Here is a 26,811-nt window from a genome sequence, read left to right as displayed (position 1 = left end):
AACTTTCCCGAACAATGACCCACCACACTCTCTTTTTCCTAGTTTACCTTACACCCCACCTCAGCCCCCGCTGCTAAAGATGTACACTCATAATTACAAATGTTACAGTAGATACGCAGCCCATCAGTGTGTTTTATAATGACAGCATCCACCACCACTGCTTTAGTTTGCAACAGTCTGGGCAATGTAGAGCAAAGACGAGCTAAATATGCTGCTTATATTTACTCTTATTAATGGAGAAAGTTAAAGAAATGATGTTGTTTTAAGATCCAATGACTATCGGAGTATGTGAATAATCGAAGAAAAAGTGGTTGAACTGGATGAGATTTTCTTTTTTTTCGAGTGGGAAAGGTCTGGTCTGCAGGAAAAACACCCCCAAAGCATGATGCTACTACCTCCATGCTTCACAGTAGGGATGGTGTTCTTGGGATGGAACTCATCATTCGTCTTCCTCCAAACAACCAAAAAGGTCCATTGGGGTCTCATCTGACCACAAACATTTCTCCCATTACTCCCCTGTATCATCCAAATGGTCATTAGCAAACTTAAGATGGGCCTTGACATGTGCTGGTTTAAGCAGGGGAACCTTCCGTGCCATGCATGATTTCAAACCATGGCGTCTGTGTTTTACCAACAGTCATCTTGGAAACGGTGGTCCCAGTTCTTTTCAGGTCATTGCCCAACTCCTGTTGTGTAGTCCTTGACTGATTCGTCACCTTTCTAAGGATCATTGAGACTATACGAGGTGAAATCTTGCATGGGGCTCCACTCTGATTGAGATTGACCGTCATGTTTAGCTTCTTCCATTTTCTAAAGTTTGTCCAAACAGTGGATCTTCTTTCACCAACCTGCTTGGCATATTCTCTGTAGCCCTTTCCAGCTGTGTGGAGTTGAACAATTTTGTCTCTGGTATCTTTGGACAGCTTTTTGATCTTGGCCATTTTATAATTTTTTAGTCTTACTGAATGTATGGGGTGGACAGCTGTCTTTATGCAGCTAACGACCTCACACAGGTGCATCTGATTCAGTGGAGGTGGATTTTTAAAGGCGGACTCACAGGTCTTTGAGGGTCAGAATTTTAGCTGATAGACAGATGTTCAAATATTTTCAGCTGTATCACACAAATAAATTGTTAAAAAAATCATACAGTGTGATTTGTGGATTTTTCTTTTTAGATTCTTTCTCTCACAGTGGACATGTACCCACAATTAAAATATCAGACCCCTCCATGATTTCTAAGTGGGAGAACTTGCAATATAGCAGGGTGTTCAAATACTTATTTTCTTCACAAGGGTCGCGGAAGTGCTTGAGCCTATCTTAGCTGTCAACGAGCAGGAGGCAGGGTACACCCTGAACTGATTGCCAGCCAATCGCAGGGCACATTGAGACGAACAGCCGCACTCACAATCACACCTAGGGGCAATTCAGAGTGTCCAATTACTGTGGCATGTTTTGGGGATGTGGGAGGAAACCGGAGTGCCCGGAGAAAACCCACGCTGGCATGGGGAGACACACACTTACCCACACATTATATGCAGACCTGCCTCACTTGTGCGCTTCTGTTTCCTCATTCGCCATACGTGATGCATGCACTGTGAGCGCGATGCAAGAGTAGGTGTCAGTTTTTGTAGTTACCCAGACAAGACTTTAGTTCTTTAGCTACTTAATGAGAGTAGACTTAACTCTGTAAAAGTAATTCTGCCTGTCGACCAGAAACCTACAACTATATGTGTATCAGAGGGGACTTGGTGCATGAGATATAACTGTTGCAATGAACCCAAATTTTAAGTAGGGCTCCTGATAGTGTTGTTTCATTTGCGAACATTTCGTCAAAAAGAACAACTTTTCAGTAAATGTAGTGAACTGACTTTATGAAATGATTCATTTTTTGAGCCAGCCCATTGCGACTGGAGGCTGAAGGGTTCGAGTCACCTGGGACTGGAAATAGAAGCCTTCTATGCAGGCTCGACACGTCAATTGAGACACCCAGCTGTTGCAGTGGAGAAGAGCTGTCAATGTTTTAATAACTAACCCTAATTTTCATAATAAAAGACACTGACACACACCTAGAGTATGCATGTGTTTAAAATAAGTAACAATATGGGGGCAGAATGGCATTCAAAACCATGACCTGTGGAACCTTTCACGGGTCTCCCCAAGGATCTTTGGATGAATCTACCACACAGAAAGGTGATGCTAAAGAGGTAAGATAATGTTTCCTCAGGCAAAGTTGAGAGATCATTCCATGGCTATGTGGAGGTTACACCGCTCCCTCCAACACGTGCTTGTCACCTTTACTTCCTTGCTTCCTGTTTCACAACTTTGTGAGCCTTGACAAAGCTTATACCTTCTTCCCAACTACATAACTGTGTGCAGAGAAGTTCAGTCTTGTCTTCCAAATTAAAAAATATTTTCCCATAGCTGCTGGTAATTAAGTTCGTCTGTAATGATATACTGTCACTGTTACACTGAGCAACAAATCAATGCAAATTTAGAATAGATGATGGATAACTTTGAAGCTCAAACAAATGGAAAGCATGGCCGAACAAATAATATTCTATCCCCAGGCACATTGCGGAGTGAAGGGAATGCTTTTGCCAACACAGAATCCTCTTAATCTAAATGCAGCAATTTTTACAAGTTAAATCACGAAGCCCTTAGTCTTGGCTTTATAAATACAGTAAACGTGAATAGCTGAGTGCCCGTAGTCTTGGCTTTATAAATACAGTAAACATGAATAGCTGAGTTTAGATAGATTCAACAGAAGGAAAAATAAGTGTAAATAGGTGAATTTGTGAAGTCAACTGTGCAGAACATGATAATCATTGTTTACACATATTTGTGTTCAATGTGATTGCATGAGGTTCCTGCTTACCCAGAATTCTCAGCTGAGTGACAGCCCCATGCAGACCAAAGAACATCCACAGTGGGCGTGAGTTGTCCACACATACTTGCATTCCAACATTGGTGCCATTGTGGCTTAAAATGACTTCCCCTTCTTGGTTGACCAAGAAACCTAGGATATCACTGCATTGTAGAGGCGTGGGCACTCGACACACTGCCCAAAACTCCTTTCTGTCGACTAGAGCCTCTGGATTATATGGCAGGTCACTGGGGCGCAGCACAGCCGGGTCACATGATGTCACTCCATAGGACAAGGTGCCAGAGCGGGCTGGACTGGACTTGGTGACTTTGATAAACACGCACTCTCCAGTTCGTAAGGGGCGGCTGGTAAAAACCAGAGTGCGCTCCTCACGTGAATGCTCCGATCTCGCCACAGTCTGTTCATCTAGCGTCTTAATATGGGCCCCACGCAACTGGTGGAAGTGGAGATCACTCTCCAGGACTGACGGCAGAAGAGATGATTGCTGTGCGTTTAGGGAGTTCTGAGGTATCGGACAGACAGAGGAGGCTGAGGCCAGGTGGAGTGTTTGATGGTGTGTGTGATTGTGGGAGTTGCTTCCATCCTCCGGCTGAAGGTTGAGGTCACACAGGCTAACAGAGAGACGCGATTCATCTGCCTCACGGCGGAGAGAGGAGGACTGCACTGTTGTGAAAGAGCGAGGGCGCAGGCGGTCGGGAGGAACAATCTCACTGTCTGAAAAGAGATGTGAAAAAGTGATTCTTGTAATGTTTTCGTTCAGCAATTCAGTTTATGGTTAACTTAATCCAAGATGATAAAGATTGCAACACGAATGTCACAAGTAGTTTTGGACATAGTTTAGATTTGTTAATAAGTGTAGTGCAGTTGACAGGCATCCGGTTTAAGGTGCACCCCTTTTCTTGCCCAGTCAGCTGGGATAACTCACCAGTGACGAATAGACGACTGTGTCAATAAGTTTCAACTTTAGTAGTGCTAACTCATTAATTTTTCTGCTATAGCCAAACCATTCATGTGAGTGGGGATACATGCTTGTTCTAGTCAAAAATGCAGAGCCCTATTCTTTATCAAATGGTGTGGCCGAGAACATAGGCACACACAAGCACTACTCCAGCACTGATAAAGTTGCTCATCCTAGAACGTGACATGATTGCTCAAAATAACAACTCTTTATGTGCCCTGCTCCACCTCCTGCCCAGGGGTGGAGTTAAAATTAGCCTAGTCAACAGAATATGTGGTGTTTATGTGCCAGAAGTGGTGACCTCGTCTACTACCCTAAGGAGAAGATTGTGAGAGCAATTGAGAGAAGAAAAGAAAGCAGAAACATCTGTCTCTGGAGTGTCTTTCAGTACTGATTAGGTCTGGGTGCCTCTGTCTGACCTGAACCTAAGAGTCTGACTCCAGATAAAGCTCTTGAGCTCTCTTAATTACCCGGGATGTGAGGCAGGCCGCTCTCCTGTACACAGCTGTCTGGAAAACATACTTGCCCAATAATCGCACAGCCGTATAGGACATTGAAATAATCTGAATTTTACTGTTGAATGGAAATCTTTTAGCTGGAAAAGACAAGTGGTATAGTTATGCGAAAAAAAAAAAAAAACCTAATGTATTGCATTGTATTTTTTAATTCATTTGTTAAAGAGGTCAATATCTGAAATTATTCACACCCTTTTTTATTCTTGGCATGTTCCAAATGTAGAACATGGTTTACCAGGGTGGAAAAGTAAAACTTTTTTCACAATGGTCTGATAGAGGCCTCATTGCTCAACTGTTAACAGAGCTGGAGTTTAGAGGTGGTGGGTTCATATCCAAGTTTCGACCTTCCTGTGTGGAATTTGCATGTTCTCCATGGCTCCAAGGTTTTCCTCTCACATTCCAAAAGCATGCACTTTGTTTAGGTTAATTTGAGGCTCTAACTGCCCATAAGTGTGAACGTGAGTGGTTGTCTGAGTACACTGTGAATTCAAACTAGTTGACTTGAAAGTTGTGAAAAAGATTGGCGCAATTTTTCCAAATAAACTACCAAGACGAAAATACTGCATGAGTTTGTTAGGTGAACAGATCCCTTGTAAATTTAAATGATAAATGATACAGCACTTTTCTACCTCTTAAATTGTTCTCATGACAGGCCTAAATACCAGCAATATTAATCCACATTATAATGAAGGGTATTGACGATACCAACATGAAAAATAATCTTTGTTTGAAGTCTTTTTTGAGAAGTCTTGATACAGCTCTAACATTGGAGCTTGTTGACTTAGGTGTACCTAATAACTGATCCAGTGATTGCAGATGCTGCTAGTAAATGCTCTGGCAGAACATATCCTAATCTATGTACACTCCGTTGTTTAATCAAGAATAACATTACAAGAGTATTCATTTTTTAGAGAGGCATGAAATGGAGGACTATGATTTGGTTGGTTGACTGTTCACCATTTTACTGCTCAAACAGGTCACATTTTATCTCATGTTTTATTGTTTTCTGCTGTACTTTTCACCCTATAGGTGTAGGCAGCATATGCAAAATATGTACGAAATAGCGGCAAACTCTCAATTCCCCTCAGGTGTGATTGTGAGTGGGGCTAGTTGGTTGTCTCTCTGTCCTGCGATTTGCTGGAAACCAATTCAGGGTGCACCCCGTGTCCTGCCATAAAGATAGCTGGGATAGGTTCCAGCACTCCCGTGAGCCTTAAGGATAAGCGGCTCAGATAATGAATGAATGGAAAGTGTAAACTATAAATTAAGTGAATTTGAAAACAGTTTCTTTCGGCTTGTCCTGTTAGGGGTCGCCACAGCATGACATCTCAGATGAACGCTCATATTTGTTTGGCACAGTTTTTACGCCAGATGCCCTTCCTGACGCAACCCCTCTTGGGGAGTGGAGGCCTCAGTGAGCAATTTGTAAATGAACGGCTAAATCCCTAACTTCAGTATTCACAAACCCAAGGGTGCTCTTTTAAAGGTAAAAGAATGTGGTTTTGACTGCAACTTAAAGAGAAGCTTTCAATTTTAAAACAATCACTTTCTGTCAATGTCACTATTTCACTAATGTACTCCTGTCAGTTTGAAGTTCGTAAAATAATCTGACAAGCTCTGGCTTCCGTTTGTGCCTTTAATTTGGAATTTAGAAACCACTGAATCTGAGAAACAGAAGAGGTAGTCAAAGACATAAGAGGTAATTAACAAGCTGTCCATCATTTGCTATGGACTTGTGAACACACTCATTTTGGGCACACTGTCAGAGCCTGGCACTGACCTTTTACTTTAGACCAAGCGTCTCAAACGCAATCTATCTTGGGGGCGCTGGAGGCAGAGTCTGGCTGTGGTTGGGCCACAGCCTCGGCACACAGGCAGAATTTAAGTTATAAAAAAAAAATACAAATAAAAAAAAAATATCGGTTGACGTCACGCCACTAAGAGCCATATAGCCCACTGGAGTTGGTAGGCTCATCAGCTCCGCACATTACAATGCAAAAGTGCCATTCAACTCAAAGGCAGAAACACATTTATATTAAACTGGGGGCCACAAAATATCCTCTTTTGAGTTTTAGACACCTGCCTCAGACAATAGGAAATTTGCTGAATTTACAGTTGATATATACCCAGCTGCGGGGAAAATAAATTCAATTCCTCATATGTTAGCACCTGAGCATGATATTCGAAAATGGAAGCAAAGAAGCAGCAAAACAAGGATTTGGAGAGTTTGTGGTACAAGTCAAAGGTAAAGTTGGGAGTTGCCATTTAGGAGGGAACTCGGGCAGCTGAGAAGATTTATTTCTGCTCGACAAGTAAGTTTATCAACTTTCATTTAGTGTTCAGTGTTTTGTTAATGTTCCATTATGAATAAGTCATGCCACAAATCTAGCAGCTGTACCTAATATTGACTTCTTTACAGTTCATGTACATATAGAGGTTTACAGGGGGAATGACAGATGCTTAGCCAAGTGAAGATACTGGATATTCAAATCTTCCCAACAGTTTTTATACTGCAAATTCCCCTTTATTCCAGATTTTCAGTCTGTCAGTGGATGTCAACAGAGCAAATAGGATTTAAATTACAAGACATTTTCTTCTGACACTTCTTTTGTTGACTATTACCACATTCTGAATTGATAGGCAGGGGATTAAAAGAGAACATATAGCAAAAAGGCAAGGCAGAAAAAGATATCAACATGAGGATTCATGTTGAAATTAGTGGAGAGGAAGCTTTCTGATGGGCTTAAAATCATATTACTCCAAGTGCATTTCCCACACACAAAACTCAAAACAGCCATCTGTGAACTCACCATCACACAGCGAATTGATTCCCATTAAAAAAGAACCGTCTCTATTAATCGGATTATTTCAACAATGCCAAAATTTTGTCTGATCATTTTTTTTTTAAATAAAATAGATTGACCCCTCCTTGAGCCGTCACCTTATTGTGGTAGACGGGTTTGTGTGTCCCAGTGATCCAAGGAGCTAAATTGTCTGGGGCTTCGTGCCCCTCGTAGGGTCACCCATGGCCCCTAGATGAGGGACCAGACAAAGTACGACTCCAAAACCATTATGACGAATACAAAAATTGGATCTTAGTTTCCCTTGCCCGGACGCGGGTCACCATAGGGGTCGAGTGTAATGTGAACTGGGCGGTGACCAAAGGTTGTGACCTTGGCAATCCGATCCCCAGCTACAGAAACTAACTCTGGGGACATGGAATGTCACCTCTTTGGCAGGGAAGGAGCACAAGTTGGTGCGTGAGGTTGAGAAGTTCCGACTAGATATAGTCGGACTCACCTCTACGCACCACTTAGGCTCTGGTACCACTCCTTTTGAGAGGGGTTGGACGCTGTTCCACTCTGGAGTTGCCCACAGTGAGAGAAGCTGAGCAGGTGTGGGTATACTCATTGCCCGGTGGTTCGGGGCCTGTACGTTGGGGTTTACCCCTGTGGATAAGAGCGTAGCCTCCCTCTGCCTTCAGGTGGGGGGATGGGTCCTGACTGCTTTTTGCTTATGCACCAAACAGCAATTAAGAGTACCCACCCTTTTTGGAGTCCTTAGACTTAGTACTTTTGGAGTCTGGGGATTCCATCATTCTGCTGGGGGACTTCAATGCTCACATGGGCAATGACAGTGAGACCTAGAAGGTTGTGATTGGGAAGAATGCCCCATCAACACTATGTACATGTGTATAGCGGGGATGGGGCACTGCTGACCTCACCTCGGGATGTCGTGAGTCGGTGGGGAGAATATTTCGAAGACCTCCCCAACTCCACCAGCACGCCTTCCCATGAGGAAGCTGAGTCTGGGTTCTCTGAGGTCGGATCATATATCTCTGGGGTCGAGGTCACCGAGGTGGTTAAAAAGGTCCTTGGTGGCAGGGCCCCAGGGGTGGATGAGATTCGCCTGGTGTTCCTAAAGGCTCTGGATGTTGTGGGGCTGCCCTGGTTGACACGCCTCTGAAACCTTACGTGGACATCAGGGACAGTGCCTCTGGATGGGCAGACTTGGGTGGTGGTCGCCCTTTTCAAGAAGGGGGACTGGAGTGTGTGTTCCAACTATAGGGGGATCACACTCTTCAGGCTCCCTGGTAAGGTCTATACAGTGGTGCTGAAGAGGAGGGTCCATCGGGGAGTTAAATCTAAGATCCAGGAGGATCAATGTGGTTTTCGTCCTGGCCGTGGAACAGTGGACGGCAGGATCCTCGAGGGTGCATGGGAGTATGCTCAACCAGTCTACATGTGTTTTGTGGACTTGGAGAAGGTGTTCCACCCGGGAAGTCTTGTGGGCGTTCTTTGGGAGTATGGGGTACTGAACCCCTGATATAGGCTGTTCGGTCCCTGTATGACCGCTGTCAGAGCTTGCTCCTCATTGCCGGCAATAAGTCAGACTCATTTCCGGTGAGAGCTGGACTCCACCAAGGCTGCCCGTTGTCACCGATTTTTTTTTACAATTTTTATGGACAGAATCTCTAGGTGCAGCCGAGGTGAAGAGTGTCCAGTTTGGTGGCCTCAGCATCGCATCTCTGCTCTTGCATATGATGTGGTTCTGTTGGCTTCATCAAGCCGTGATCTCCTGCTCTCACTGGAGCGGTTCACAGCCTAATGTGAAGCAGCTGGGATGAGAATCAGCACCTCAAAATCTGAGATCATGGTCCTCGGTCACTCTCAAAAGGGTGGCGTGCCCTCTCCGGGTCAGGGATGAGATCCTGCCTCAATTGGAGGAGTTCAAGTATCTTGGGGCCTTGTTCATGAGTGAGGGAAGAATGGAGCAGGAGATCGACAGACGGATTGGGTCATTGGGTCAGAGGGGCTCAGTGTCGAGCCGCTGCTCCTCCGCATTGAGAGGAGCCAGATGAGGCGGCTAGGGCATCTGATCCGGATGCCTCTCAGATGCCTCCCTGGTGAGGTGTTCCAGGCATGTCCCACCGGAAAGAGACCCCGGGGATGACCCAGGACACGCAGGAGAGACTATGTCTCTTGGCTGACCTGGGAACGCTCCGGTAAAGTTGGAAGAAGTGGCTGGGGAAAAGGGATGTCTAGGTATTCCTGATGAAGCTATTTCCCCCACGACCCGACCCGTAGAAGCAGTAGAGAATGGATGGATGGATGGATGGATGAAATTGAATGAAATTTGGCAGCAACTTCGACTTGGCACTTGAAAAATATTACATTTATTTGCTTCCGGTGGTTATTATTTTTTATCTTGCTTTCCTGTATTTAAATAATGATTTTTACTACTGTTATTGTAAATATTTAGATTTTGTTAATGTGACTATTTTTAAAGGGGCTACCATAGCCACATTCCACAAAAGTTTTTGGAGGCAAAGACATCTTTAAATGGTCTGAACTCCCCTTTTGAGTTAAGACATCACTTTGTTCTAGTGGCCCTTTTTATCTGCACCAATCACAGTTTTGTTTAGAACTTACACCAGAATTGTGAAACTTGTAGGTGACGTTGGATTTGGGGTGAAAGTGGAACCACCTAATCCATCACTATGGAAAGAATTTAACCGAAATCTTAATTAATTGAAGCAGGGGATTTTTTTCAAACAAGTAAACCCTGTTTTTTTGGGGGAGAGGGGAGCCAAAACCATTTGGCTTGTGATTTTTATCAGCAGATATTTTTTGATTAGAATAACAAGCCACCTGGCAGCCTTCATCCTTTGTACTCATGACACAGGCAAGGGCTATAGTTGATGAAGGCGAAATGCAGCATGTCTATTTTGGCCCAAACTGATTTTGGCTCACACAGTAAATGTTTTTGATTAGGGAATGGCAAGCAAATGTAGTGCATTGGGAGGTGAGGAGAGGAAGGTTGGCTCAGTGGATCTCTGCTAGCCAGGGCAGATGAAACGTGCCAGTGAGAGCCAGTATTGAAGCTGGTTGGGAGAGAGAATTTATTCAGTCACGCGCACATAAACATATGCATCAGAGATAATTGGGTTATCTTTATCCAGGATCACAGGAGGGTATTTTCTGATGTCTGCAAAGGTGAAGACAGAGCTGGAGAAGATAAAATGCAAAGGAGGATGTTAAAAAAGGCAAGGTCACGGAATACAAAAATGGAGAGGAAATATGAAGGAAATGCCCCAGATGTTTTGAGCTAAGTAAGATGACAGATAATAGAGATCAGAATTAACTGTTTTTTCTGTCCGTAGTATTTCGTGTGAAGGTGATAGAACTACCTGTTAAAGAATAACATTTAGTACATGTACAAGGTTAGGCACGAAGATCCCATATAATCTAATGATCCACAAATGAGTGAGAGACAGTGATATAACATGACAGAGGAGAACTCAGAAAGAGGGATACAGTCAGAGGAGAATTTGTCCTAGATGCTTGCAATGTTCTTTATTCTTGGCAAAGACCCAGTCCAAATTCCATCATAAGGCTAGAAGGCTTCGAACCATTGGCTTTTGTGCAACAGGCTCCTGACACATGGCCATAACGAAGAGCATGACAAAATTCTCTGTCCCCTTGGTCATCAGCAGAATATAGCATGCTTATTGTTCTATGCCAGTTTGATGCCAAGACCTTAGCAAAAATAACCTCTGTCATGAGGAACTTACATTAAAGCCCCCAAGTTTTATTTTTGCGTGAAAGCAGAGTAAGAAAACAAAAAAGGCAGACCATTAGGGATGTGCCAATACCACTTTGTTCATTTTGAGTACAAGTCCCTACATTTGAGTGTACCACTTGCTGAACAAGAACCAATATTGCCTTTATAATACCATAACATGTTGTAACTCAGGGGTTCTCAACGTGTCGATGGCAGTTTTGGTCGATTGCATGACCGCGTGCCCAATAAAAAAAAAAAAAAGACATTAGCCTATCATCCATCTTGCCACTTAATTTAGGTGTGGCTAGTATGTTGATCGTGCATGTTGTTTGCCTGACAAGTCGGTTTGAGCAATCCTGGCCTTTTCTGATGTGTCATTGCATATGTGCACATAACAGCGCATTTTAGCAGGCTGGTGAGTTGGCCTTCTATTTACCGTATGTCTCTTGCTTTCTTCACAGCAGTCGTGTTGACGAAACACTCTTGGGGCCCACCCCCAGTCGCTAGATCGCGGACGGTTGGCTGCTTGACAAGTAGATCTTGGGACAAAAAAGTAAAAGGTTTGGGGCACCCCTGTAGTAACTGATTAAATTCATTTTACTCAAATATATTTCAAAAATGCAAAATAAAAGAGAAAGAAGTTGTCAGTACTAACATCTGATTTTTTTAAGGGTCTTCAATTATATGTGATCTCATTTTGATTACAATATTAGTTACACAGTTTGAAAGAAAGGAACTAAGAAAAATAGTAAATACTGTACAAGAAATAGAAACAAAAATGTCAGACTTCTATGGATTATGTATTTTGCTAGAAAGCTTTCTTTTTCGACGCAAGCGAGATGACCTTGAAGTGCTTGGAGGAAAGGTTGTTCAAAATCTAAAAATGCTTAGGACAGGTGCCTCAATGCAACGTTGAACCCAGCTTTTAGCATAAGTTCCTTCTGACCAAGCTTTAGAAAAGGAAGAAAGAATTCTTAATGAGAGTGATATTTAAAGCAAGGCCACAGGTGATACTGTAAACTCAACGGATAGCACTTGCTTCAGCATTGCTTATGGTTGTGTGATGTCTTGAACATCCAAAGCCATAACCTCATCATTGGGGATTTCCCATGTTGCTTAAAGACAGTACTTTTTGTGTATGTAAACATTTGCCCCTAAAGAAAATAATCTAAAATTATCCACTAAATTCTCTCTCTCAATATTGTGGCAATTAACAAAGCTAAATAATTTTAGTCATTCTGCCTGACCTGAAACAGGAGAAATTTAGTCTGAATTGACTTCAGATAGTGAGACAAAAAATTAAATGTGTGGTGTATATACCTTACCTGTGTGGAATACTGTAAACATGTTCTCCCTGTGGCTGTGTGGGTTTTTTCTAGGTACTCCTCTTTCCTCCCACATCCCAAAAATATCGTTGGTATGTTAATTGAAGATTCTAAATTGCCCCTAGGTGTGAATGTGGATCTATTTTTTGTTTATGTGTATCCTGCGAGTGGTTGGCAACCAGTTCATGGCGTACACGCCTCTCGCCCGAAGATAAATGGGATTGGCTCCAGCATGCTTGCGACCGTAGTGAGAATAAGTGTTATGGAAAATGGATGGATGGACGAATATACTTCTCTGAAAAAAATAAGGACTCCCCAAGTGTCATTATCTGGAAGGCATTGTCCAACCAAAGTTAAAACATCAATATCAGTGTTCAAAATATTCATCTCGTCATTAAATGTAGTTTCTACCAAAACCCTCTTAGACCTTAACACAAATGAAAACACACACGGGAAAAGAGAACAGTAGTATTCCAGTGATAAAGGTTGTGTTTGATTGTTCTTTCTGTCTGATTTGCCAAGTTCAGCTCTTCTTTTGACTACATTTGTCTGATCGCATCACATCACATAACATTTACATAGAGGCCAGCAGCAAATATTAATCCAAAAGTAAATGATGCCATTCCTAATGGGAAAAGGAAAACAGTAAAAAAAAAAAAAAAAAATTAACGGGACAAATGCCATTTCATTTGAAACCAGCTTTGTTCATTTGGTATGATCACATTGGAAGGACCTGACTTGCAAACTGTCAGATGAGGTTGCTCTTCTGTCACCTTTGTAACAAGTGTAAACAGTCAAGGACAGCTCGGCCTTTATCTGCCAAATTTTCATTCATCTTCATTTTTATAATGTTGAAGAGAACCACCTTCCCGGAGGCGTCCACCTTCTGCGCTTCATTTCATTAGACTAGAGGTGTCAAACTCCTTTTTGGCCACATTGTAGTTCCAGTTTCCCTCAGAGGGCCGTGATGACTGTGTAACCATAAAAATCTTTAATCGCCTCTAACTTACACAAAAAGTTTCTGAAATGGTTTTGGAATTAGAACACAAGGCTAATGTGTTTTTCAACCATTGTTCATGTTTGGTTACACAAAAATGGTAATAACATCTAAATGTAATCATTTACAACATATGACTAAGAAATTTAGAACAGATTATCAAAAAAATTATGGAAGTTGATTTGCCACCACATAAAATAATGTGCTGGGCCAGATCTGGCCTCTGGGCATTGAGTTTGACACCTGTGCATTAAAAGGTCTCTCATGCTGTTTCAACTAACACTGTAAAGCAATAGAATTAAAGCATATCATGTGATTAATGTTGCCCAATGGGTTCACTCTTCACTTTTCCTGGCTGGGATTCTATCTATAAACCAGGAGATATATTTAATTTTGTGAACTATGAATTTGTGAAGCACTTTTGAGAATATTTTTGTGATAAAGGGAATATAAATGAACTCAACTTGAATGATAATCTCGCTGAAGAATCGCAGATTAAGAATCAGATATCTAGCAAACAGTTTCATCCACCCATCCATTCATGTTCAGAGCCGCTTATCCTCACAAGGGTCGTGGGAGTGCTGTAGCCAATTCAAGCTGTCATCGGGCAGGAGACAGGGTACACCCTGACCTGGTTGCCAACCAATCACATGGCACACGGAGACAGACAACAGCAGCACTCACAATCATACCTAGGGGAAATTTAGAGTGTCCAATTAATGCATGTTTTTAAGATGTGGGTGGAAACCAGAGTCCCCGGAGAAAACTCACACAGGCCTGGGGACAGCATGGAAACTCCACACAGGTGGGGCTGTGATTTAATCCCCGGTCCTCAGAACTGTGAGGCCAACGCTTTACATCTGCATCACCATGCCGCTACAAGCAGTTTCATTCATATATAAACATTGCAGAATCACTGGAGAATTCTGCTTACTAAAACTGTGCACTTGCATGAGTGGAAAAAAATGGCCTTTTACATACAAAATGCAAAAACAAAAATGTAGCAATAGAGCAGCAATAGAGGTCAGGTCCAATGTGAGCTGAGCAGTAGCCAAAGGCGGGAACCTTGGTGATCCGATCCCCATCTGCAGAACATAAAAAATTGATTTAAGAAGCCCAGCGATTGGCTGGCAACCATTTGAGGGTGCAGTCCCAGGGTCAGCAGCACACCGGACATATGGTGATAAGCAGTATCAAAAATTGAGTAAGGTCTCCTATGTTGCCTTCTGCCAACGAGACAAAGGAAACACAACCATTCATCATGCCAGAAAGAATAAAAGCAAAAAGCAAAAAGGTCTCAAATGTGAAAGTACTACAGGTTAAAGCCAAAGGGTTTATCAGCAGATGGGTGATGAGATTAGAAGATCCACAGAACTTAAAAAAAAAAAAACAAAAACTGCAAAGTCCAAACAAAACCCCCTTTCCCCCCCAAAAAAATTAAAAAACAGTGATGCAGTGATTGGGCTTTACATGAACGATTAGGATTTTTGGGGCCGATCAATCACCGAGTTTAAAAAACGATGACCTAACACCGATTCGATCACATGATGGAGCAATGTGTCTGTTTAAATGATCTACTCATTTACTTTTTATACTTGTGGATTTAGTTGTTCCAAAAACATTTACCATAAATAATTTATCTTTGTCCATCTACAGCTGTGGCCAAAACATTTGAGAATGACAAATATTAATTTTCATAAAGCTACCTCATTTTTTATAATGCCAATTTGAATGTACAGTACTCCAGAATGTTATGACATGATGAGAAGAAGTGAAACTAATTGCAAAGTCTCTATTTACCTTTACCTCTATTTAAACAATGGCCCTGCAACATTTCCATTGCAATTCACCCCTGACACAGGAGGACCAGATGACATCGTCACTGTGATTCTCTTGAACACAGGTGAGAGTGTTGATGAGGATAAAGTTTGTGATCATTTTGTCATGCTGATTGGGTTAGAAGAACAGCTTTAAAAGGAAGGTGGTGTTTGAAATCATTGTTAACTATGGTTACCGGAAAGGAAACACGTGCAGTCATCATTGCAATGCACAAAAAAGGCTTTACAGGCAAAGACATTGCTGTTACTATGATTTCACCTTAGTCAACCATTTATCAAATCATCAAGAACTTCAAAGATAGAGGTTAAATTGCTGTGGGCTTAGGAGTGCCAAAGAAAGTCCAGCAAATACCTGGACCATTTCCTAAAGTTAATTCAACTTCCGGATCAGGTCACCACCAATGTGGAGCTTGCTCAAGAATGGCAGAAATCAGGTGTTTAGTGCATCTGCACCAACAGTGAGGTGAAGACTTTTGGAAGATGGGTAGGTGTCAAGAAGGGCAACAAAGAAGCCACTTGTCTCCAAGAAAAACATCAGGGACAGAGTGATATTCTGCAAAAGGTACAGGATTGAACTGCTGAAGACTGGGGTAAAGTCATTATCGCTGACGTATTCCCTTTCTGATTGTTTAGGGCATCTGGAAAAAAGCTTGTCTGGGGAAGAAAAAGGTGAACGCTAGAATCTGTCCTGTGTCATGCCAACAGCAAAGATTATTCAGGGACTTGGCTCACTCACAATTTTGCCTAAAAGCACAGACATGAACAAAGAATGGCACCAAAACATCCTCTAAGAGGAACTTCTCCCAACCATCCACGAACAATTGGTTTTCCAACATGATGGCGTATGTTGCCATAAGGCAAAAGTGAGAACTACGTGACTCAGAGATTAACACATCGACATTTCGGGGTTAAAGCAGAGCAATAGAATTAAAGCATATCATGTGATTGTTGCCCAATGGGTTCACTCTTCAGTTTTCCTGGCTGGGATGGTAAGATTAAACCAGGAGATATATTTAATTTTTGTGAACTATGAATTTGTGAACCACTTTTGAGAATATTTTTAATTTATAATATTAATATTATAATAATCCCATTGAACATTTGTGGTCAATCCTAGAGAGGCGGGTCAATAAACATTGAGAAACTCCAAGAATTGATAATATTGATGTTTTGTTGCCTGCTTATGAGCCCCATCATATTAAAAGTATGTGAACCTTGAAGGAACACATTGCCCAAACTAATAGGAATGGGACCACACATTAAAAGTTAGTAGATGAGGGTTCAGTGTTTCTTTTAATGTCAAAGTTATCCACAGATTTCACCAAGAGCCTCCTTTAAATTGGAAAAGTATTATCGAAATTCCTCTCTCACTCAGACATTCCAATGAGCCCGGTTCAAAAACTGACAGCCAATCAGCATTTGCCACACCTGCAGTGCTTCCTGTTCGGACCCCGGATTGCTTGTGGGTACATATTACTGAACATTTTGTGGCCAATTTTTCTGAAAAATAATTACAAACAAAACAAAAATAGCACTATGTACAATGTTCAAGCCTGTGCGCTTGAGCCAGAATACATCCAGCTGGCACTTGACGTGTTGGAGAGGGGGCGTGGCACTAATGCCAAACAATAATCCCATTATATGGACCGCGGAGATTTGTTTGATGCTTTTCTGAGGAGTTGGTTTAGATGTAGAGAATATACAGCAGGCGTGGCCAGACATTTTTTTTTTTTTATCCCAAGTTGTACTTTTCAAGGAGCCAGCCTCTTGCAATTGACCGGCGGCGGGGGGGGGGGGGGTGTCTGGGTTGCACGGGCACATCACCGTAAATAAAAACCGGGAAGTGTTGTGTGCTCAGAGCCAACAAAGCGTGTATAACAGCGAGTCGATGCTCCGTGTTACTATTCCCGCCATTGAGCAAACAAAACAAAAATAACAATGTACAATGTTCAAGCGTTCGAGGCCGAATAAACGCAAGTAGAACTTGACATCTTGGGAAGGGCGTGGCGCTGACGACAAACATCAACAGTCTCATTATATGAACTGCGGATGATGAGGATATTCTGATTAGTTGGTTTAGATATAAAGAATATATAGCAGGCGTGGCCTGACTTTTTTACCCCAAATTGTACTTTTCAAGCAGCCAGCATCTCGCAATCGACTGGTGGCGGGGATGGCGGGAGGTGGGCCATGGGGGTTTGCACGCGCGCATCGCCGTAAATATTAACCGGTAAGTGTTGTGCACATATATATCCATCCATCCATTTTCTTAGCCGGACAATGGTCACAGGAGTGCTGGAGACTATCCCAGTTGTCAACGGGCAGGAGGTAGGTTACACACATGCAGACAACACGGGGAGAACAATGGGCAGGAGTCATTTTACACACATGCAGACACACGGAGAACATGCAAACTCCACACTCCTGAGGTCCGGGATCGAACAGCTGCGCCACCGTTCCGCCTCATAAAGTGTGTTGTTGCTTATACAGTACCAGCACGAGATGCTATAACTCAGCGGCGAATAACTAGTAATGATGAGATGCGTGCAAATTTCCCTGCTGATGAACGAGCCTCAACTGTGACAGCCAGAGCTTTATTCTGTCAGGTTGACTCCACGGGAGGTTAAAGAAGGAGAAATGTGGGTGTGTTTCCTCAGTTTTGTTGCACAACACGTCAGCATCTTGGCTTAGCTAGAACGAATGGCCTGTAATGCTAAGCACCGACGACGACAGGGGCGGGGTCAAGGATGTTTCTTCCGGGTTTGGCTGTGAAAGCTGGCACATGTCCAGATTTTGCTAGTATTTCAAATTTATTCATTATTTTCACATTTTTTCAATGTATGTCCAAAATATATGTAATAATAATATTACTTCACATTGGAAGGTTTATTGTACATGTAAATTTTGAACAAAGTCCTCCTTTAAGCAAGCCTGACACAAAACGAATGTCCTCTCCTGTCCTGAGCACCGGTGACCACAAACACCGCACAAGACACACAAGGATGCTAAAAATAAACTCACTTTTGTTCAAATTGAAATATACTAGGAATAATGGTGACACGGAGTAACTGTCTTGCCGAAGCGATCAATGATGTCATTGATCATATTGGCGAATTATGACAAGAAAGCCGATGAACCAATCAGCATAAAATGCTCATTATCGGCCAATACAGATATCACAGATCAAATTGGCATAAAGTCTATACGAACCATCAGCAGTCTCACAACCACAATAAACAAGACCGCTGTTTGTGCGGAGTGCGGCCAGTACCCAAATGAAAAATGAGATTGTGCTTACAAGGCAGCCCTGCATATGACCCAGATGTAAAATAGACAGCATAAGAAGAGACTGCTGTTCTGTTAAAGACTAAGCCAGTGTTTGCTTGAATGGAAAGAGTTCCTACAACTGGCTTCCTTCCACAGATGAACACCATAGATTTCAGACAAAACCTTGGGTTGGTAAAATATTTTTACTACACTGAACTGAAACTCCATCTGACAAGCTAACCATTGTTTCAACATCCTTTAGTAATTAAAATTCTGTTAATCCCTTGAAAATGAAATGATACAGCTGGAGGTCCTTATCCGAATACATAGTCAACTGTGGGAACTACACAATTGTATGCCACATCATCAATTAAAGCCTCCCCACACACTGCAGACATTAAATATCTGTGGAAAAGAAAAAGAGTAACTTAAACCAGCTCAAGGTAAACCTAAGCGTGGTCCAAAAAAGATATAACTTGCAAAGGAGCGTGAACTCTTTTTCTTGCTTGCCGATCTTCACCTTGTCCTCCTTTTCAGTAAAAGTAAACTGAGTGCTTTTTGTTACAAAAATGACAAATCCATACAGCTAAACTGCAGCTTACTTCTCATCCAAACAAGGGGAGAAAGGTATTGGACCCCTTCCTGTTAAGATCAGGGTCACTGTTCTCCCTGCACCCTACGCACAGTAAATGGCGGGGAATACAAGTGCAGTGCGAAAGTCACACTGTGGGCCAATGGGACAATGTCGCCCTAAGTGCACAGATCGGTTTATGAAGACAGGGGAAGTACACCGGAAACATCACTTAAAAAAACACCGCCTCCCCAACTTCACTCCCCACATGAAACAACAGAAGTGCATAACTCAAGCATATGAACAACACTCATATTGTTTGCTTGTAAAAGAGATCCTTGGTATTAAATATTTAAGACTAATTTCTCCAGTTAAATAGATATATAATATACTTTTTCAATAAACCAAATTTGACTGTATCACTTAAAAGTTGTCAGGAGTGTTTAACTATCTTCCAGTTTGAATCCATGCAGAAAAAAAGCACAAGATTGATCATTAAAATTGTAGCTCCATCTAAATCCACCATAGATACACAAGGTTTTAACTAGTAAAAATAAAATTCCACCAACGGTTAAGATGTAGCCTTTTGGAGGTTATATTTGTCTTAGTTGAGCTGTCAAAAATCTTACCGAGCAGCTGCACTCCACGGGTCAAACCATAAACATCAATTAGAGCCCAGAGGGGCTCGATGGTTCGGACTCCACTGAAAAACAGTATGGGGCTGGACTCATCTATGCGGTAGAAAACACGGCCCTTCTTGTCAACCCAGAAGGCAATAACATTCCCCTCGTTAGCAAACTCTTCAGGTAGAGCCTTTGCCCAGAAGCCACTCTGGGACACCAGGTCTGGGCAGGCATACTTTGGCAAGTTGTCTGGGTTTATCCTGCAGGGATCTTTGGAGGTGAACCCCAGACGTAGTGCTCCACTCCAACAACACTGCTTTTTAGTTATCTGGAGGGAGAAACATATTTTAAAGTCAGTCATTTTTAAGTGCACCAAAAAGTAAACCAGCATATACAGACTTTGCCCTTGTGGAAAATAGATCTGACATCATATCCTGGGTGTGACATTGGTTCTGTTTTTGGTCTGATTTAACTGGACTTCTAAAAATAAATAAATCTGGCAGAACATGTGTCATCTGTCTCCATGTTCCTTACAATTGGCTGGCAACCAGTTCAGGGTGTATCCTGCCACCTGCCCGATGAGAGCTGGGATTGCCTCCAGCACTCCTGAGATCTTCGTGAAAATAGCGTTTCAGAAAATAAATGGATGGATGAATATTAAAAGATGAAAGTTAATCATTCCATCCACATGCTAATCTATCATGGTTTATTATTATTCTTCTTCTTATTATTATTAATTTGGCCCAGATACTGTATTGTGCATATTATATCACACATTTGGTCCACGTTCAAAATTAAGTCAGAATAAATAAATAAATAAAGACGAATGGAAACGTCTTGTTTCCCTGATTGAGTAGCTCATTGACCAGAATTTTTTGTCATGTATTGTGACTTTACTGTAATTCCCAAAACAATTGAGGTGTCTTCTGGGTCAGATATGCTTGAAGCATTTATCCACTCATCCATCCATCTTCTCCGGCTTTTCCGGGTTGGGTCGCGGGAGCAGTAGCTTTAGCAGGGAAGCTGCTAGAAAACTTCCCTTTTCCCAAGCACTTCATCCAGCTCTTCCATAGGGATCCAAGGCGTCTCCAGGCCAATTGAGAGACATAGTCTCTCCATTGTGTTCTAGGCCATCCCTGGCCTCTCATTCAGGTGGAACGTACCCGGAACACCTCACCAGGGAGGTCTCCGGTAGCCTCAGATTCCCCAGCCACCTTATCTGGCTCCTCAGAATGCGGAGGAGCAGCAGCTCAGCACTGAGCCCCTCCTGCCGAGCTTCTCAACCTATCTCTAAGGGAGATCCCGGACACCCTGTGGAAGCTTCTTTGGCTCACGACCCACAAATCATGACCATAGGGGAGGGTGGGAATATAGATTGACTGGTAAACTAGGGAGGCTGAGTATTGTGATCCCCCTGTATAATCTGAACACCCAACCTGGTCCCCCCTCCTAAAAAGGAGAACCACCACCTCAGTCTGCCAATCCAGAGGCACTGTTCTCAATGTCCATGCAATGTTGCAGAGGCATGTCAACCAGGAGAGCTTCACAACATCCACAGCCTTTAGAAACTCTTGGAGAATGTCATCCACGCCGGGGCATTGCCACAGAGGAGATTTTTAACCACCTCGGTAACCTCAACTCCAGAGAAAGGGAAGCCCGCATCACAGAACCCAGACTCTACTTAGTCATGGAAACAGGAGTCTGGGTCCTCTGAGATGGGCTCATCCACCCCGGGAACCCTGCCACCGAGAACTTTTTAACCACCTCGGTGACCTCAACCCCAGAGATAGAAGATCCTGCCTCAGAGAACTCAGACTCTGCTTCCTCACGGGAGGCGTGTCGGTGGAATTGAGGAGGTATTCAAAGTATATTCTCCACACTGACTCACAACGCCGCGACATGATGTCAGCAATGCCCTATCCTCATTATCCACAGTGTTGATGGTGCACTGCTTACCCCTCCTGAGACGCCAGGCGGTGGCCAGAATTTCCTCGAAGTCATATTGAAGTTGTTGTCCATGGCTTCACCGAACTCCTCCTATGCTTCAGCGACCACCAAAGCTGCATTCTGCCTGGCGAGCCAGCAACTCTCAGCTCCCTCGGGAGTCCAACAGGCCAAAAAAGCCCGATAGGACTCTTTCTTCAGCTTGACGGTATCTCTCACCGTCGGTGTCCACCAAAGTCTTCGGGGGTTTCCGCCACAACAGGCACCGACAACCTTACGGCCACAGCTCCAGTCAGCCACCTCAGCAATTGAGATGCGGAGCATCGTCCACTTGGACTCAAAGTCCCCCACCTCACCTGGAAGATGAGCAAAATTATTTCGGGGGTGGGAGTTGAAACTCCTTACAGGGGAATATGCCAACCATTCGCAGCAGACCCTCACAAAGTCTTTGGGCCTGCCACGTCGGACCGGCATCTTCCCACACCATCAGACCCAACTCACCACCCGAAGGCGAAGGAAAGCCACTTTCTCATCCACCTGGGATAATCCCTACATACAGATGCCCAGCCTGGAGGCAATAAGTGTCAGGTTTAGGCAGCCTTTTGCTTAGTCAGAGACAGCTTTTTCAGGGACATGGTCAGTGACGTGTCTGGTGATTTTGCATCCAATGAAAGCCAGGCTCATGCAACCCAAAACATTTAAAGTGTCACTGTCATGAAATGCCTGAATTTTAGTATGTTATTGATGAAAAAAAAAAAAAGGCAGCCAGAATGGACCCATCTGTTTTTTCACCACACGACATGATTTTGACATATATGCTTTTTGTCACTCCAGTCGTGAAAATCCTCTCAAGGGACTTGTTTTTGAGAAGAAGCAGGAAGTGATGTTAGTAGCAGAAGCCCACTCAAGCGGTCTCGTATGTTTATACTAATTTTACCTGCTGGAAGGTAGCTCACTGTTCCTTCATGCTAGCCAAAATGCCTGATTGTTGTATTGCTGGATATTGTTCGAACACTCATGGATTTATTCTTCATACTTATCAAAAAGACCCGGTTCGTCGTGAAAAATGGATTGCACAGGTCCAAAGGACGAGAGCTTTGTGGGTTTCAAACGACAGGTAGGTGTGTATACAGCTACTAAAAAAAATAGTAGTTTAGGGTGGGGGGGGGACATAATCTTCTCAGAATGTAACAAAAAGTCTGCATAAGTAAGCCAAATCTGTGCCTCATTCGCAGCGATCACGGCTTCAGCCGGGGTGGCTCGCCGTGCCACCGGGCCAGGGTGGCTCTTCGCGGCACTGGGCTGCGGTGGCTCATCGTGGGGCCGGGTCAGACCGCTTTACAGCGTTGTCGTCGCTTGTGCCTGAGTACACTACGCATACTGTCACAGTCGCTGTGATTTGACGGGCACGCCATCGTACTCGCAAATCTGCACAGTCGAGCACGAAAAATCTCACGCATAAAATTTGTTATGAGTAGAAATACATCGGTATTGAAAGACGTCACTTATTTTGTGTAATCTTGACCAATGCAACTCTGCCCTTGTCGCAGATTGTCAGCACACATGAAAACCGTTCCAGCGCAGTGAACCACCGCCTGACTATTTTTTTTTTTAACACGGAAGCACACGGTCACCTGCTAGTTTATCTGACTCCGCCCCCCTCTGGCTCTTAAAGGAGCACACTCATAATTACAAAGACCACTAGTGCTTTAATTAGCAACACAGTCTGGGCAATGTAGAGCAAAGAGAGTGAGACATGCTGCTTGTGTTTACTCTCGATAACAATGGTAAAAGTAAAAAAAAAAATTGCTGTTGCTTTAATGAATATTGGGCTATGTGAATAATAGACAAAAAGTGGTGAAAATGGATGAGATTTTCTTTTTGGAGTAAAAAAGGTCTGGTTTGAAGCCGAATTAAAAAGTACAGGATGAGATGGTGTATAATGTTAAAAATCCACCTTGACACAGCCTGATCGAGGATGAAAGCACAGACAATACAGTCCACAAAAAGCTAATTCTGTGTTTTAAATATAGGAGGCAACATAACATTAACCTTAAAACTGTTTGAGAGCATCATTCAGCTTTCAACATGCATTGCTAAAGATATTCTGCAAACAATAATTCAGTTTTACAACAATAAAAACAGACAGGGATATCATTGAAGGTTAAAAAAAAAAAGAAACAGTTGCAAGCGACCTTTCAAATTTATAGTTCTTAGTTGACTTGGTTTGGTTAGCAGTGTATTTTTCTGTTTGTTGACATTTTCATGATAAGTTTGCAAAAACACAGAATTGTTCTCAAAATATTTGATGGTAATGTGAATGCTGTAATCTGAATCATTGAATGAGATATGTAGCTTCATTGGATGACACTGATCTGACCACAGTGCAGATGTTTAATGTTGCTCACAGTGGTCAAAGGGGGCGCTCACGGGCTGAGTGTGTTTGCTCAGACACGTAAAAAATTAAAGAGGGAATGTTGGTCTTGACATTAATTTACGTGTTTATTTCATAACCGTTGATACCAAAAGAAGCCTGATCCTTCCTAAACAATCAGTATTCACCCAGAAACAGGAAATGCAAGTTAACCGTACTGAGCATGTTCGTAAATCATGCCAAATGCACATATTCGGAGCCTCTTCACATACTGCGAGCGCAATTACGTCGAAAGTCAGCAACATCATCAGCCATGTCAAAGGAAATTCAGTTACACTGAAAACATTTCTGGGATATACAGGTAATGTTTCAATATCTAACTATAGTAAGTATGAGATTGTGATTTACTTTGACTTGATCTAAATTCTAACGTTAAAACTAGTCTGTCCACATATCTAAATGTGAATGGTCATTTTCTCCTGTGGTACCATGTTATCTTGAAGTTGAAAACCTTTCCAGTCTACATGCTTTAGGAAGATATACAGTGAAGAAAATAAGTATTTGAACACCCTGCTATATTGCAAGTTCTCCCACTTAGAAATAATGGAGGGGTCTGAAATTTTTATCGTAGGTGCATGTCCACTGTGAGAGGGATAATCTAAAAAGAAAAATCCAGAAATCACAAATTATGATTTTTTTTAAGGATTTATTTGTGTGATACAGCTGCAAAAAAGGTATTTGAACACCTGAAAAGAACAATGTTAATATTTGGTACAGTAGCCTTTTTATGCAATTAGAGGTCAAACATTTCCTGTACTTGTTCACCAGGATTTCACACAATGCATTCGGGATTTTGGCCCACTCATCCACACAGATCTTCTCTCGATCAGACAGGTTACTGGGCTGTCACTGAGAAAGACAGCGTTTCAGCTCCCTCCAAAGATTTTCTATTGGGTTGAGGTCTGGAGACTGGCTAGGCCATGGCAGAACCTTCATATGCTTCTTACGGAACCACTCCTTGGTTTTCCTGGCTGTGTGCTTTGGGTCATTGTCATGTTGAAAGACCCAGCCACAACCCATCTTCAATGCTCTGACTGAGGGAAAAAGGTTGTTCTCCAAAATGTCACAATACATGGCCGTGGTCATCCTCTCCCTAATACAGGCCAGTCGTCGTCCCATGTGCAGAAAAATACCGCCAAACCATGATGCTACCACCCCCATGCTTCACAGTTGGGATGGTGTTCTTGGGATGGAACTCATCATTCGTCTTCCTCCAAACACGGTTGACAGGTGTTCAAATACTTATTTGCAGCTGTATCACACAAATCAATTATTAAAAAAAATCATACATTGTGATTTCTGGATTTTTCACTTTAGATTATCTCTCTCACAGTGGACACGCAATGAAAATTTCAGACCCCTCTATGATTTCCAAGTGGGACAATTTGCAATATAGCAGGTGTTCAAATACTTATTTTCTTCACTGTAGAGCATCTACTGCTAGCTTTCATCAATGGATCAACAATAGATACCGCCGTAAATTACGATAGATTATAACAATGCATTGTGATGAAATAAAATGATTGGATTATATGAATACTTTGTTTTGAAATTGAATGTCAATTGACCTCTTTAAAAATGTCTGTCTCAGTCTGTGCAGTGTCAATATATTATGTTTATGGTATTAGGTAACAACTACATACTCGGGTATAACAACTCTGTAAGTTATTTTAAGGTCTTGAGATTCCATCCCTCATCACACCCGCTTACTCTATATGTGTGGTCATGACAGACCACACCCGTACATTTTTCAAATGTGAGTGACTGCTGTCATATATACTGTCTGGGAATCTGTTGTTAGTTAGAAGTGATCCGCATATGATCTAAATATGGCTCGAAACGATAGGGTAATATTGCCTCAGTCACTTCACTCGATTGTTAGATGTTCTCTTCTTTGAAAAGAGCTTCTGTGTCCCATAGTAGGTGGCACAGCTTGTTTTCATTGGCGAATGTCGTGGTGTGACGTAATGAACAGACGATCCAGGCAATATGGTTACCACTTGGATGTCGAATGAGACTTCCCCAACTTTGCGCATGGATGATGTGTTCTCCGCTCATATTTATTTTTTCGTATGGACATTGAAGAGAATCTTATATGGATTTTTCATTACAATATCTATTTTAGAATGTTTATAGGCATGACACATGACCTTTAAAGGACAATTTCTCAAGGAAGGAAGACAAGAGGAACTTCTTGCTCCCAAGGAGCTCCCTCTTTACTCTTTGAACCGGTTTCACTCTTTTTGAACCAAATTGGACTCACCCTGTTGTCTTCCGTCCATCTCTGGATCCTGTCAACCATTGGATACCAGCCGGTGGGCCGCACACCAGTCCCGGAAAGGGTCTTATAGACTCGGAAGGAGTCTGCCGTGGCCACGGTCTTTCTGGTATTCAACACACCCACTGGAATCCTAAAGCGTCTTGGAATCCGGCTACAAGGATCAAATTAATGTCAGGTTTACGCAGCTTTTTGCTTAGTCAGGGACAGCTTCTTCAGGGACATGGTCAGTGACGTGTCCGGTGATATAGCAACCGGTGATAGCCAGGCAACTCAGGACATTTAAAGTACAATTTCTCAATGAAGGAAGACAAGAGGAATTTCTTACTCCCGAGGAGAACATGGGATGTGTCTCTTTCACAATCTCCAACCCATTCTGCCCACATCTCCATGATTCCTCCTTTTTATTCCATAGCGCGGTCCACATCACAACAAAGAAAATGTGACAAACAAAGCAACTGCGACGAAAATAGCCAATTTGAGTCTTTGAGTCTTCACCATCCTCTTGAGATCATCAGTGTTTATGTTATCTGCTGCATCCCTTTCTGATGTGTTCAGGGCACCCAGTGAAACTTCATTGCATCATATTGAAGCACATCTTAGCAAAAGTTTC

The 26,811-nt window shown here is 42.6% G+C and overlaps 1 protein-coding gene across 3 annotated transcripts in view; it reads right to left on the bottom strand.

The window, feature by feature from the left end:
* Window positions 1-26,811, bottom strand: part of neurl1aa (neuralized E3 ubiquitin protein ligase 1Aa) — a 56,662-nt gene that overhangs the window by 17,543 nt on the left and 12,308 nt on the right. For 2 of the 3 annotated variants that reach the window (XM_061830126.1, XM_061830125.1), the window contains 2 exons: window positions 19,549-19,870; window positions 2,876-3,598 (listed from right to left, as the gene is read on the bottom strand). In XM_061830126.1, coding sequence (XP_061686110.1) covers window positions 2,876-3,598; window positions 19,549-19,870 — 1,045 coding nt within the window. Of the gene's footprint in view, window positions 1-2,875; window positions 3,599-19,548; window positions 19,871-21,498; window positions 21,610-21,705; window positions 21,843-26,811 lie in introns of all 3 variants that reach the window. The other variant, XM_061830127.1, reaches the window with a different exon arrangement.

This window comes from Syngnathoides biaculeatus, chromosome 9 (genome assembly GCF_019802595.1).
Source record: "Syngnathoides biaculeatus isolate LvHL_M chromosome 9, ASM1980259v1, whole genome shotgun sequence".
NCBI lineage: Eukaryota > Metazoa > Chordata > Actinopteri > Syngnathiformes > Syngnathidae > Syngnathoides > Syngnathoides biaculeatus.
This window is presented reverse-complemented; position numbering and strand designations above follow the sequence as displayed.